At 44.0% G+C, this 14,714-nt stretch overlaps 1 protein-coding gene across 1 annotated transcript in view; it reads right to left on the bottom strand.

The window, feature by feature from the left end:
- LOC311229667 (dedicator of cytokinesis protein 3-like) overlaps positions 1 to 14,714 on the bottom strand; it is a gene marked incomplete at both ends in the record, with an annotated part of 403,980 nt that overhangs the window by 114,654 nt on the left and 274,612 nt on the right. The window contains 5 exon segments of the mRNA XM_084315742.1: positions 2,943 to 3,043; positions 3,299 to 3,382; positions 8,281 to 8,378; positions 8,654 to 8,825; positions 9,837 to 9,943. Of these exon segments, the coding sequence (XP_084171868.1) occupies positions 2,943 to 3,043; positions 3,299 to 3,382; positions 8,281 to 8,378; positions 8,654 to 8,825; positions 9,837 to 9,943 (562 nt within the window).

Genomic DNA, 14,714 nt, shown 5'->3' with positions numbered 1-14,714 from the left:
ACAGGTGCATTCACAAATTCAAGAGTATTTTGTTTCAAACAAGCTTGCAACAGATTCTCAACATGCCTATAGAGCTGGTCACTCTACTTCTACTGCCTTGATACAGATGACTGATGACTGGCTTAAAGCTATAGATAACTCTATGTTGGTGGGAGCTGTGCTGTTAAATTTTAGTGCTGCATTTGATGTGCTGGACCATTCTCTACTGGTTGAGAAACTTAAATGTTATGGTTTTAACTAGGGATGTCCGATATTATCGGCCAACCGATATTATCGGCCGATATCGGCATTAAAATGTGATATCGGAAAATATCGGTATCGGTTTTCAATTTTCTTTTTTTAATTTTTTTTTTTTACATTTCTATAGAAATTATGTCCGATATTATCGTCCGATATCGGCATTAAAATGTGATATCGGTTGATATCGGTATCGGAAATTAAGAGTTGGACAATATCGGTATATCGGTATCGGTAAAAAAGCCAATATCGAGCATCCCTAGTTTTAACTCTTCTGCTAAGTTATTTGTCCTCTAGATCACAGACGGTGTATCTAAATGGCAGCCTGTCCAGTAGCAGAGGTCTAGAGTGTGGCGTTCCGCAAGGAAGTTGCCTAGGACCTTTGCTCTTCTCTGTATTTACTAATGGCCTATCTTGGGCTACCAAATGTGCTACAACAGTTCTTTATGCAGATGATTCAACATTGTATTACGCTGCACCATCATGCAATGTACTTAAGGAAGTTTTGAGTAGAGAACTTAAGGTTGTGCATGACTGGGTAGTATGTAATAGACTTGTCCTTAATATCTCCAAGACTAAATGTATTGTGCTGGGAACAAGGCACAGGTTATCTACAAATCCAAAGCTTCATTTAAACTTGTGTAATTCGGCAGTTCAACAAGTTGAAAGTACTAAACTCCTTGGAGTGATGCTGGATTGCACTCTGTCTTGGTCTCAGCATATTAATTATATTGTTTTAAAAATGGGAAGAGCAATTAGTATTTCCAGGAAATGTGCTTCTTTTGTTGCCCGTCGCCTTTTATGTCAGATAGTGCAAAGTTTAGTTTTATGTCATCTTGACTATTGCTCTGCGATGTGGTCATCTGCTGCCAGTGGTGATGACCTCAGGAAGCTCCAGGTGGTCCAGAACAGGGCAGCACGGTTGGTACTGGGCTGCTCACTAAGGTCTAATGTGAGCCGTATGCATGCCCGCCTCTCTTGGCTTAACGTTGAAAATAGATTGTCTTTTAATATACTTATGCTGTTCAAGTTGGTCATGAGCAGTAAAACTCCTGTTTTTATACATAATCAGATTGTTTTTAGTAATACTGTGCACGAGCATTACACTAGAGGTTCCAGTAGTGGGCAGCTTGAATTGCCAGGTCCTAGAACCAGTGCTTTGGGGAGATATTTAATTTTTAGAGCATTAACTCTTTGGAATGGCCTGCCTCGGAACATCTGCTGCATTTACAGTAGATTCACTTTAAAAAAATAATCTTAAATTGTGTTTAAATCGTTTTTAACACTGTAAAGTAATTTTTTGTTTTTGTTTTACACTAATGTAATTTTAGCTATCTTAATTGTTACAGTAGTTTCATTATGCATTGTGTGTACTGACTTTTAATCATTTTGTTTTTGCAATAGTGATTGTTTTTGTATGTTTTTTTTGTGTGTGGACCCCAGGAAGACTAGCTGGTTGCTATCGCACAAGCTAATGGGGATCCCTAATAAAATCAAATCAAATCAAATCAAAATCAAATCAAAATCAAATCAAATCTTTAAATTATGAGTCAAGAGTCAAAACCCATAATGCGCTGTGGGTCTAATTCTGCTGGGTCCTCCTTGTTGTGTGTCAGGGCTCAGAGTGAGGGTTTCTTCTTGAGCTTTGTGTTGAAAACATTTAAGAACCACTTTTGTAGAGTACCTATGTCTGGGTTCAGGATTGACACTTACAGACACATTAATAAGAGTGATTTGATGTGTGTACAGACTTCAAAAAACCTGTGATGAAAACAAACGTGAAAATAATGTGTATCTCCTCTTACGGAGCCACCCTGTGGAATGGGCTAGACGATGAACTAAAATATTGTGGAAACAAATCTAGACAAAATAAATCTATAGGTACAGAAGGGAAGAAGAGCTTTAATCGCATTTAATTAATTAAAAATACACATGATACTGTATTGTACATTATATCATATTACATTATAGAATCATATTATAATTAATTTGTATATTATATTGAACTATATTTGCAGTATATACTATTATATTATGGTACTATATTATATTGTATATATCATGTATTATATATCTCATATCACATTATATATGTGTTGTATACACTATTATATACTATTATACTATTATATACTGCAGGTATACTATACTGTAATGTGTACTATATGTATGTACTGTAATGTGTACTATATGTATGTACTATGTATGTAAATGTAAAAAAATTTAAAAAGGAAAAAAAGAAACGTCAGTCTTCAGGGGTAGGGCCCGACAAGCCTAGTGCTTCTCCCTAGCCCTTTTTGGATAATTGGACAATGCTGCAATAGCAGCTGGTAAAACGTTGGCGATTTATGGAATGACCATTGTTATGTGTCCAAAACCCAAAATAAAAAATAACTGAACTGAACTGACTTAGAGACACATTAATATGTGTAGATGTACTTGACACTTAGAGAGACATTAATACGAGATTTGACATTATGTAAATGTACTGGACAGACTTAGATACACATTAATACGAGTGATTTTATATGTGTACTTGACTGATTGATTGAAAAGTTTATTAACAGATTGCAGAATGGGTACAGTACAGTACAGCTCAATACATACAATTGTTAAGGGGATGCAGACCAGAGAAAGACTTTCGTCTTTCGTCAGACTTGGTTGGTGTGAATGTCAGGTTTCTGGTTGGTCTGTGAATCACTCACTTGTAGGCCAGCGCCCCAGCAAAGTGCTTCTGGATGTATGTATCCATCACTGGCCTGAAGTGGTAGTACTTACTGTCCCTGAGAAGATTGATAATAAACACCTGAGGAGAGAGAGTGAGAAAGAGAGAGAGAGTGAGCAATACAGAGGGAGAGAAAGCGAGAGAGATATGTGGGTAATCCACACACACACACACACACACACACACACACACACACACACACACACACACACACACACACACACACACACACACTTCAGCAGCGAGAGTGTTAAACCACTAGTGTGTTTCTATTTGGTGTTTTAGGGTCTTTCTTGTTTTGGCAAACAACTCTCTCTCACACACACACAAAATTACCAGTGACTGGAACACCAGCGGTCCATACTTGTCCGTGTTGTCATCTAGGATGGAGAACAAGGTGTCCAGGATGTCCTGGAGAAACTGTTAGACACATCACAAGTAGTAAAGGTGATATGGCTGCTGTAGCATAATGGTAATTATGACTGGTAGGCTACCAAGTTAATATCATTCAGGCCCAAGGTCTATAGATCATTGGGTTTAGACAAGATCACAAAATAATCACGTTTCCTTGACAATAACATCAGGAGGTTTGGCCACATGGGACCAGCATTATGTTTATAACAAGTGCAAAAGTCCTGTAAGAACAGTGTTTCTCAAATTGGTCCCTGAACTGGTTAACTGCTACAGAAACAGGCCACTTCCTAATATGTGACTAGCCCTAGATAGTAGGGACTTGTTGAGGCAACTTACATTTTTGACATATTATGAAAGTACAGATTCATACCTTCAAAATAAGCCATCACTTGAACGTTTTGGTGGGATACTTTTCAAGCTACTTCCTATGAATCATGGTGATATCACAAAACGTATTCGGAGAAAATGGCCTTGAAAGTTTTACACTTACAGTGTTAAACGACTACAACCCTACCCAGAATGCATTGTAATCCTGCATGGCCCCCCTCTCTCTCTCTGGGGGCAATTAACACCTGGGCCCCGTTCCCCGTACCTGGTTCAACTAAGTCGATCAAGATGTCATTATCCAGATTCAGTTAACCCGATGTTTGAAGCCGGGATTTTCCTGTTCCTCGAAGGTGGATTCAGTCTCGTTAACTCAAGCCAGACTTGAGACCCAGGATAAGTGCGCGTGCCCGCCTCAGCCGAGAAGGCAGCAAGTGTCGAGAGCAGAGATCCTGATTCTCTAGCGGCATTGATTGATTAATTGATTTAAAACTTTAGTAACATATTGCAGTACGGCTCAATCGCCTCGCCGACAAGTTAAATGCGTTATCTATAGGCTAATTTTAAGTCCCTCATTACCTCAATCAATCAGATTATATTTCTTTAAACTTGCCTGCTGGATTGAATAATCAAATGAGATCTTGCTAGCGAAAATAATTAGTTAAACTGTTATACAAAATAACGATACGGCTCTCTTCCCATTGATTGATGTATAGTCGATCTTTTACTTATCTCCACTGTGGTGTAACGGGTTCTTCTTTTGACTTTCACGCAGACGACCGGGGTTCGAAACCTAGTCTTCCCCTTCTTTTTGCGATGTAGGAATAATTCAATTTGGTGCACGTTGAGAGCTATATAAAGAATGACATCCTCAATGCATGTAGATTTATAATATTTTAACTTGAAACTAGGCTACTTTGGCGTATAATCATTAATATTATATTCCAAAAAATTATATTGGAAACACGGGGTTTCAAACACCGGTCGCTGGGTTGGCAGGATTGAGCACTACTGCTGCGCCACGGTGCCAGATGGGATAAATTCATTGTTTATACATTAATGAACGAGACAAGATCCACAATCCACGCATAGACACTTCAATTTTATGCTTGAATGAAACACAATCCAGGCGCTCCATTAAACATCCACAGCGGAGAATATGAAAGGAATCAGAGCCAAACGAGCGATAGGTTTCAATCATTAAAAATATCCCCGCGGGATTCACATTTGCAATGCTGCGCGTTGTTAGAATAACCACATAATGTGTACATCGCACAGAGCGAGCGCCACGGTATATATAACGTGCATTATTTAGGACAAAGTGAATTTAGTATCAGCATTTTGGGTCTATTTTACATTTAAAAAGCCCCCTCTGGAAGAATGGAGCACAAAAACGTAATTCAGAATGGTATAAAGCAGATCCTAGACTGTGGGAATAATTTCAGGAAACGCGCTGTCACTTTCTTTGCGGGGGCGTGGCTGTGCTTCATCCGGCTAACTTGAACTTAAACCCTGCTTTCGACCAGGCTCAAACTTTTGGATCTGTTGTCATGGTGATTTGGACAATCCAGGTACGGGGAGCCGGAAAGTCCGGCTTAAGTAAGACTTAACCGAAAGTTATCCGGCTAACTCAGTTATCCAGGTACGGGGAACGGGGCCCTGGCCACGTTCTAGTGCAGACTCTTTTGTTATGACAACGACTCTGTCTTGTGGCACTGATGGTGAGGAAGGAGGAGGGGTGAAGAAGGCTCTCGTCGTGATTATGACAAGTATTTATATAATGTATTATACTTGTCCTAATACTAACCTACACTGTAGCACTCAACACTTTGATGAACATTGTTACTCAGCTGATAGAGTTGTGCCCTATACCTATATAAAAGAGTGCTGTGATAAGTGTGCTAATTTACCTAAGGGATGCCTTACTGTACCCGCTGTTATTCTCTGGTTCTGCTAACCCTGTCATATTCTGGGGAGGATATTAGTATCGGCCTCATGGCTCATGTGTTTTAACCAATAAACCTTGTATCTTTTGTAACCTGGTTGTGCTGTTGAATCATTGACGGGCTTTGGCAAAAAGAGCAGCTTCCCCTGCTAATGAGCAGTTTCTCCTGCTCATAGTATAACTCACGTTTTTATTACAATACTTTGGCTGGTGCTGGCCATGTGATGTATTGGGCTTCATAAATAATAATAATAATAATAATAATAATAATAATAATAATAATAATAATAATAATAATAATAATAATAATAATAATAATAATAATAATAATAATAATAATAATAATAATAATAATAATAATAATAACGTGGCGGCCTGTCCTGACCAATAGCGCATCTTGTTTATCTGGCTTAATGCCGCGGATTCAAGCCACGCAATAACAAAGGGCAACATTAACCCTTTCAGTGCCAGCGACGACATATCTCGTTTTATCAGACCCCCCATTGAGTGCCGACGACGACAAATGTCGTTTGTTTGCCGTATTTTTTTTTATTGGCGATTTGAATTCATCAATCGAGCCTCGGGTTAGTGCTGCAGAGTCTCTCTGAGCTCAATTGGGAAGATACCGCCCCCTATCGTCTCTCCCTGTGTAACTGCACCCCATCAGCTCAGACTGATACAGGGGGAGTGGTTAGTTTGCTCATTTTATTTTTCCGTCAAGGCATCTGAAGAGACCAAGTGATCGCCGGCCCTCAGAACAGCGATGATTATGTATTTACAGTACCAACACTGTAATCAATAAGCGTGATCGATATTTGGAATGGCGATCAGGAATTGGAATAATCTTTTTGGATAACATCTGATCTCAGGTAAGGAATCTATTTGACCAGTCTTAGGATAATCAGACCTGTTTTCACGGAGATATAAGCGTTTGCCCTATGCTATGTGTGGTTGTGTGGCTGTGATCGCTGATGAGGAAATAAGAGAATAGATTTTTCAGCCCGCATCTATAGCGTGCATAAGTACTAGAGCTGGGCCGTTAACGGCGTTAACGTGCTGCGTTAACGCTATACTAGTATCGCGCGATAATATAATTAACGCATTAATCAAAAAAAAAAAAAAAAAAAAAAAAATTACATTTTTTTTCTACCTTTATTTACCCAGGGTAGGTTCGCTGAGCACAGATGTTCTTTTCCATTCACACCTGGGAGCTGCCCAGTACAACCACAGTTGACACCATTGGCCACTGAGCAACTCCACTGGAGCAGTTGATTCAAGCCATGTCACATAGTTCAAGTTTGAAATTATTCTTTCTGTTTTGCTCCTGCGAGTGTGCTAGATACTGTACTGTACTGGTAATATTATGTATTTGTGTTAACTTCTGAATAAAACAACTTATTAAACACAAGTACATCTTATTGAACATTATTTTGATATTTTATTACCAATTATCATAGCAAAACAGCTTTTTCAAACAGTCTGTAATGCATTTTGGAAACGGGAGATGGGCTCATGGTGTAATGGGCCACCTGGCCTGAGAAACATAAGGAGGAAAGAAAAAGTAAGGACTTACTTCTGGTCATTATTTGGGTAGAACACACATATTTTGAATGCCTTCGGCAGTTTTTTTTTTTTTTTTTTTAGCCATTTTAATCTAGATTAATCTAGATTAAATCCAGGATTGCAGATAGATTAATCTAGATTAAAAAATGTATCTATGCCCACCTCTAATAAGTACACATATACTATCGATAATCTAGCGTTTATCTAACTATTCATAAATAGGCCGAAAAATTACAACGTTTTTGTGTATTCTAGAATACTCCAGTAAATGCCTTTTATCACGGAATCTTTATATTTTCCTTGAAAACGAGGGCTTTTCAAAATGCTATAAAACGAAAATTAACCGATAAAAAAACTATCCGTTTCGACAATGTTGACTGCAAACAAGTCATTGATAAACGACAGGCAGATTAGACACATAGCCATAATTTAAGAGAGAGAATAAATTATGCGTTCACAACGCTATCATTGAAGTCGGTGGCGGCATTTAACGGGTTTTTACCATGTTCACAAGTAAAATTTTTATTTCAAAGTGTTAAAATAAGGACAGCTGTTTACAAGTGGATATTTAATGACAATAAAGCATAACAATGGCTGAAATGAAACCCAACGTTAAACGTGAAATGCCTGTATATAAAACGCTGACGAAATATAATACCCAAGTTATATTGTTATAAAAGTCAAACTGATCCCACAGGAGACATAATATGTCCCTGAACTCCTTTATGTCTCCTGTGGGATCAGTTTGACTTTTTGAGGCGGGACCAGCAAATGTATGTATTATCTAGCGACCTATTTATTCCATTGAACCTAATATGTGACTTGGCGTCACCAAACCCGACTTAATGCGGTTTGAGGTTGTCATGATACGGTCTTGTATGCAAGTATATGCAAATATATGATATAATATGGCCCTGAACTCCTTTATATCATATATTTGCATATACTTGCAAATAAGACCGTATCATGAAAACCTCATTTCTATCAATTGGCCCAACAAAAAACATCCCTTGCCAAGGAACTATATGGGCTACGTATTATAACCAAAACATATTGCCCCTATGAACCTCACCTTGACAATCTCCTCCCCGCTGACATGTCTTAGCCTACCAAGGATGTCTAGGACTCTGTCAGGGTGGGCCTTCCACTTCAGCAGCGCTAGGAGGTCCACTGGAAGACAACAATACAACGTCAACCACAAGACAACGTAACATAAAAAAATGTGGCCCTTCATATCAACAAGCTTCCACTAGCCTACCATTCTGGGTGAAAGCTACTGTTTGGAGTGTAGGTTAGCTAGCTAGCTTCCAGTAACTTACCATATCTGGATAGCCTCCCATTTTGAGTGAAAGACACTGTTTGGGTGTAAAGCTAGCTTCCAGTAGCCCTTTATTGAGTGAAATGTAGTATTTGTGTGTTAGTTAGCTAGCTTCCACTTGGCCTACCATTCTGAGTGAGCTTGGTGGAGGAGAGCTGCGTAGAGATCCAGAGTGTTTCCTTGGTGCTACGCTGGAATATGAGGCTGGAAGGAATGTTTGGACAACTGTTGAAGTCCTCCTTACAGCACGGCAGGCCCAGATACAAAGCATGGTTACTGAAGGTAGTATTCTCATCACACTGAGAGAGAAAGAGAGAGAGATATATGGGGGGGGGGGGGGGGGGCAGAGAGAACGAGAGAGAGATAAAGACAGAGAGGCAGAGAGAGAGAGACAGACAGAAAGGGACAAAGAGAGATAGATTTGTTAGGGATTGTGTTGGCAGAGGACCCAAACGCAAACAGAGATGAGGAGAGGTAGATGTAGATTGTCGAAAGTATAATGCTTTACTGAGCGAAAACAAGGAGAGCACAGCAATGGCTGGCAGAGAGCAAAATATAAAATAAACAAGAAACAAAAACCACAGCAGTGCTGGTAGGGAAAATGTACAAACTAATCTACAAACAAACACTGACAAAAACGACTGTAAACACGAAAAACAAAGATGGTAAAACAAACTGAAAACTAGACTTACTGACAAGGAACGAATGACTGAGCAAGAGTACACACGTGGACATCAAACAAGGAACCGAAACACACGATGAACCGAAACAATGAACCCACCACAAGGGTAGGGAACACACACCAGATATAGGGGGAACAATTAACACTAGAGAGACAGCAGGGCAATTAGCAAAATGAGAGGCACATGGGGTGAGACAACCAGGAAGGAAACACACAAGAAATACTGAACACTAGACAGAGTAACATAACAACCATACAACCACACAAGGAACTAATAAACAAGGAACATAACATTTAACAGGGGAACAAGAGACAAAGTAGCAGGGGAAGGGCACAGAGAGACATGTAGACATTAAAGATACACCAGTGCACCAGGAGGGTATGCATGAGGGAGATAAGGGGAAGTTCTGGTGAATGTCCAGCAGGGGGAGGTACAGAGTGAGGAGCAAGTGTTCTTGTAGGCATAGTCAAGACAGACAGACAAACAGACACAATCAGAAAGACAGACAGGCAAGTCCTTCAGAAAGACACAACCAGACAGGCAGGCAGGAATGCTGGTAATCAGTGAAGTAGACAAACTGTCAGGTAGGCAGGGAGTAGGCAGTAAGACCAAAAGCTATCTGTTCACCTTATAAACGTAGAGCTCGTGGCTCTCGTCAGACAGTGTGGTTCCATCTTCCCTCATCAATGGAGTGAAGGCAAAACCAAACAGCTTCTTCTCTCCTTTATCCTTGGCTGTAGAGAGAGAGAGAGAGAGAGAGAGAGAGAGAGAGAGAGAGAGAGAGAGAGAGAGAGAGAGAGAGAGAGAGAGAGAGAAAGAGAAAGAGAAAGAGAAAGAGAAAGAGAAAAGAGAGATAGATAGATAGATAGATAGATAGATAGATAGATAGATAGATAGATAGATAGATAGATAGATAGATAGATAGATAGATAGATAGATAGATAGATAGATAGATAGATAGATAGATAGATAGATAGATAGATAGATAGATAGATAGATAGATAGATACAGACAGAGAGGGAGAATAAGTTGCAGGTTGACATGTGTTGTGTTCTGTCAAGTCAGTTGTCTTACTGAGACATTGTGATCATAATTATGTGTCAGGAGAATATGGCAATAACGTTGAGATTTGTTCAACCCGTGAGATATAAACACGATTAACATTACATATCTCTTGTTGTGGAATTAACACTGGTGTTCCGTGCTTGTGAAGCAGGTGGCATCAGTCCTTTGCCTCTGACATGGAGGAATGGTGTCCCACCCGGCCTACGCCATGAGGCAAGTCGGCCCGGCAGGTGGCTGGTGGGCTGTTAAAGTGGAGATGAAGCAGTGAACAATGTGATCCTAGTTTGTTTGTTGTGTACCTTGTGTAAGACAGGGTTCTATAATCAAATGTGAAATCTATCTTATTTGTCTGAAAAATCAAATATAATATCCCTGTTTTCAACATGGGCGCCGCCATTTTGTTGCTGACGTCATGGCTGACGTCATGGGGCTGGTTTGGTGTATACACTGCTGGTTAGCTGCCTATAGTGAATGGGTCAGTCAGTAAATAAAATGTTGCCTACAAAACAACGGGACCGCGGTGGTTCTGTTTGTATTGCTCCTGGCTGTTCAAACTAATTTTACCATGTGAAAGAGAGGAAAGTTGGTTAATTTCCACAAACTACCAGTGAAAAAAACAGTGTTGTTGGCACGTTGGCTCAGGCTGGCTGCACTCAGGCGGCGCGACCAGCCTGTTGGACAGGAAAGGAGGATCTGCAGCGAACACTTCATTGCCTCGGATTATGTTGTTGGGGGTGGAAGGTTTGTCCAGAAGACCACTAATCAGCTGAAGCCGGACGCGGTTCCCTCAGTCTTCGACAGACAGACCGGCCCAGGCAGTTCAGCGTCGCGGAGCATTCAGCCTGCTGGCTACCTAGATCCACTTCAACCAGCGTCGCGGAACATTCAGCCTGCTGGCTACCTAGATCCACTTCAACCAGCGTCGCGGAGCATTCAGCCTGCTGGCTACATAGCTCCACTTCAACCAGCCGAGCGTCGGGAGCTCCAGCAGCTTGTCGATGTGCTAATAGCCTGGAGCCAGCTACCGTTAGCTTGCCGAGGCTATTAGCACACCGACAAGCTGTGTAGCCAGCTACCGTTAGCTTGCCGAGGCTATTAGCACACCGACAAGCTGTGTAGCCAGCTACCGTTAGCTTGCCGAGGCTATTAGCACATCGACAAGCTGTGTAGCCAGCTACCGTTAGCTTGCCGAGGCTATTCGCACACCGACAAGCTGTGTAGCCAGCTACCGTTAGCTTGCCGAGGCTATTAGCACACCGACAAGCTGTGTAGCCAGCTACCGTTAGCTTGCCGAGGCTATTAGCACATCGACAAGCTGCTGGAGCTCCCGACGCTCGGCTGGTTGAAGTGGATCTAGGTAGAGCCAACATGCCAACAACACTGTTTTTTTCACTGGTAGTTTGTGGAAATTAACCAACTTTCCTCTCTCTCACACGGTAAAATTAGTTTGTACAGCCAGGAGCAATACAAACAGAACCACCGCGGTCCCGTTGTTTTGTAGGCAACATTTTATTTACTGACTGACCCATTCACTATAGGCAGCTAACCAGCAGTGTATACACCAAACCAGCCCAATGACGTCAGCAACAAAATGGCCGCGCCCATAATGATAAATGCTTCAAAAATGCACATAACAAATCGTTTTTTCTTAGAAACTGCTTATTTTTATAACGTGATTTTTTCTGTGGCTTATCTAAATACTAATGTGATGCTATGAATATGTATTTATCGCTATGCTTCATCTCCACTTTAAGGCCTATACCGCCACGGTATAGAATTGGCAGCGACTGGCAACATTGTTCAAATTGCTGTTTTTTCTGTCAAAAATGGTGTCGGGTGGTGGGGCCTTAGAGCCAGCCGACATCAAAACATCGCACAAGGTTTTGAGGTTATTCAGCTTTTGACCTAGCCGCAAGCTATAACCGCAGGGAGGGCTAGGATGCTGTCAACGCTTGTTCACAGACATCTTTGGTTGGAACAGTCTCCCCTTGAGGAGGAGAGAAGGTTTTTCCCTCCTCAGGGCTCCCCTCTCCGCAGAGGGACTATGGTCTTTCCGCAGGAGCGCTGGCGGTATTTGACCTAGGCCCCACAGCGCCTCACACCACGCAGCCAGAGGTGAGGGCGTGGCCTCGCCAGCGGCTGTGGCAAGGCCCCCGACCAGCCGCCATGTTTCCCCCGCCTGAGGGACCCTGGACACAAAGACAACAGGTGATCACAAGGCCGACAGCCTTGGCGGCCGAGGGGCCGAGGGATCGGCTACATTAGATGAGCACGCCCTAAAAAACCATCGCCGTCTAGCTGTGTCTAGCTCGCTCTCCGGTCACTCCCCCCCCCAACACCAGCGGGATACGGGCTCTGATTTGTTCCCTTTGGCTGCGGGCCGCGTGCCTTCAGTGAAGCACAAGCGGCCCCACGTTTCGCTTCTCATGGGGACATGGGCTGACACCCAGTTGCTGGCTAGGCCTGGGTCTGTCCGTGAGAATGCTGTGCTGTCAAGCGGCTCCCACGCCACACGTTCTGCGTCTGTGTTTGGTGAGCCTGGTGTTGTGTCTGTCAACGAAGACAGTTGTCAGCGGGGGAACTCGAGGCCCAGGGGGTCGCAGCGCGAGTTTCCCCAGCCCTGCCCTCGCCAGGCCGGGTATCACGTTAGTGCCTCCCACTTTCGGAAGACCGGCCGTGGTCAGTCAGGCACGCGTGATTTGGGTGGTTGTAATATCACTGCAGGGCTACGGTGTGTAGGAACCCACCCTATCGGGCAGTGTGGGGACCACACGCCTTGCATGTCCAGCTGCAGAACAGATCCTCAGCAGTCCATGCCGGGGAGATTTTCAGTGGGGGAGCTTATGTCACCCACTGTGATGTCAGCTTCCCCCGTATCAAACCGGCCCTTTCTGTCGGGGTCTCCCCTTGGGTGCGATTGCCTTGTTGGTAGTGTCAGGGTGCGATATCCCGGCTCCGCGAGACGCCCTGCTCGCGCGGTTGGCGAGTCCAGGGTTGGCAACACACAGCGGGTGGGACCGGGCCGCCTATCTACGGTTCCTGGCGGACCAGCGCCAAGTGGCAACGGGTGCGCTTTGGGATTATCATCACATATGGCTACAGCAGTGCCATATGTCGAAGTGGATGGAGAGTACGCTGAGGCGAGGACTTGTGTTGCAGTTTGCACAACCCCACCCTCCGTTTTCAGGTTTGGTACAGACCCTATTGTCAGGGTCAACAGCAGTGACAGCTTTGGCCGACGAGATCCAATCTCTGTTGGCAAAGCAAGCCATCGTCGTGGTCCCAAAGGAGGACGCGATGCGTGGCGTTTCCTCCCGGTATTCTCTGGTGCCCCGAGAGAAATCGGGGGGGGGGGGGGTGTCAGACCCATACTGGACCTGTCCCATGGAAGGTTCAGAATGTTGACCGTCTGGTTCACCTCCATAGACCTGTAGGATGCGTATTCGCATCCCAATCTTCCATCCTAGGGCTTACCTACGCTTCCTTTGCAGGGCTTAGCGTACAGGTACCAGAGGCTGCCATTCGGCTACTCTCTGGCTCCCTGCATTTTCACCAAGTGCGTGGAGACCGCTCTGGGGACTCTGCGTCGTCGGGGTTTACGAATTGTATTCTACCCTGGACGACGTTCTGGTCCTTGGCCGGTCAGGGTAGATCGCCAGGTCTCATACCAGGGTTTTGCTGTAGACTGGAAGTAGAGTACTCCTCTTCCCAGTCAACGGGTGGAGTACTTGGGCTTTTTCTCAAGCTCAAGGTCTATATGGGCATCCCTCTCAGAGCGGCGGCGAGTGGATGGTTCTCGGGGTTCCGTCCTAGGACGGTTACGGCGTTGTCCGTGATGCGCCTGCTGCTGTGGTCCCTCTTGGCCTCCTCTTCATGAGGAGGATACAGAGGTGGTTTTTTCCAGTATGGAAATGGACCCGGTGAGAGACCAGCGACGCCTGGGGGGGATGTGTTGGGCCAACGCAGTAGGGGGCAGCTGGCAAGACCATGCTTCCCGGTCTGCGCTACATTCAATGTGTTGGAATTGAAGGCAGTCCTTCTGGTCCTCAAACGGCTTGGCCACCTTGTGGTGGGAAAGCATGTTTTGGTCAGGACGGACAACACGACGTCAGCGTTGTATATTGTCAGACAGGGAGGAGTGCGCTCCCCCCGTCTGCACCGGGCGGCGGTCGGGCTCTGGCTATGGGCGTTCTCCATCTGCGCTGCCTGAGGGCTCTCCACATCCCCGGCAGGGAAAATGTGGGTGCAGGTGTGCTGTCGCGGGGCGGTCCTCACCCTGACGAGTGGGGACTACGTCCAGACATAGTCGGCAGGTCTGGGACCGATTCCGTGGCCGTCCGGGATTCTGTACGCATTCCCCCCCTTACACCTGATAGCTCAGGTGTTGGGGCGGGTACGTCGGGAGCGCGGGACTTGGTCCTGGTCGCGCCGGGCCGGGGC

Source organism: Notolepis coatsorum (assembly GCF_963971535.1).
Source record: "Notolepis coatsorum genome assembly, chromosome: 6".
Taxonomy (NCBI): Eukaryota; Metazoa; Chordata; class Actinopteri; order Aulopiformes; family Paralepididae; genus Notolepis; species Notolepis coatsorum.
This window is presented reverse-complemented; position numbering and strand designations above follow the sequence as displayed.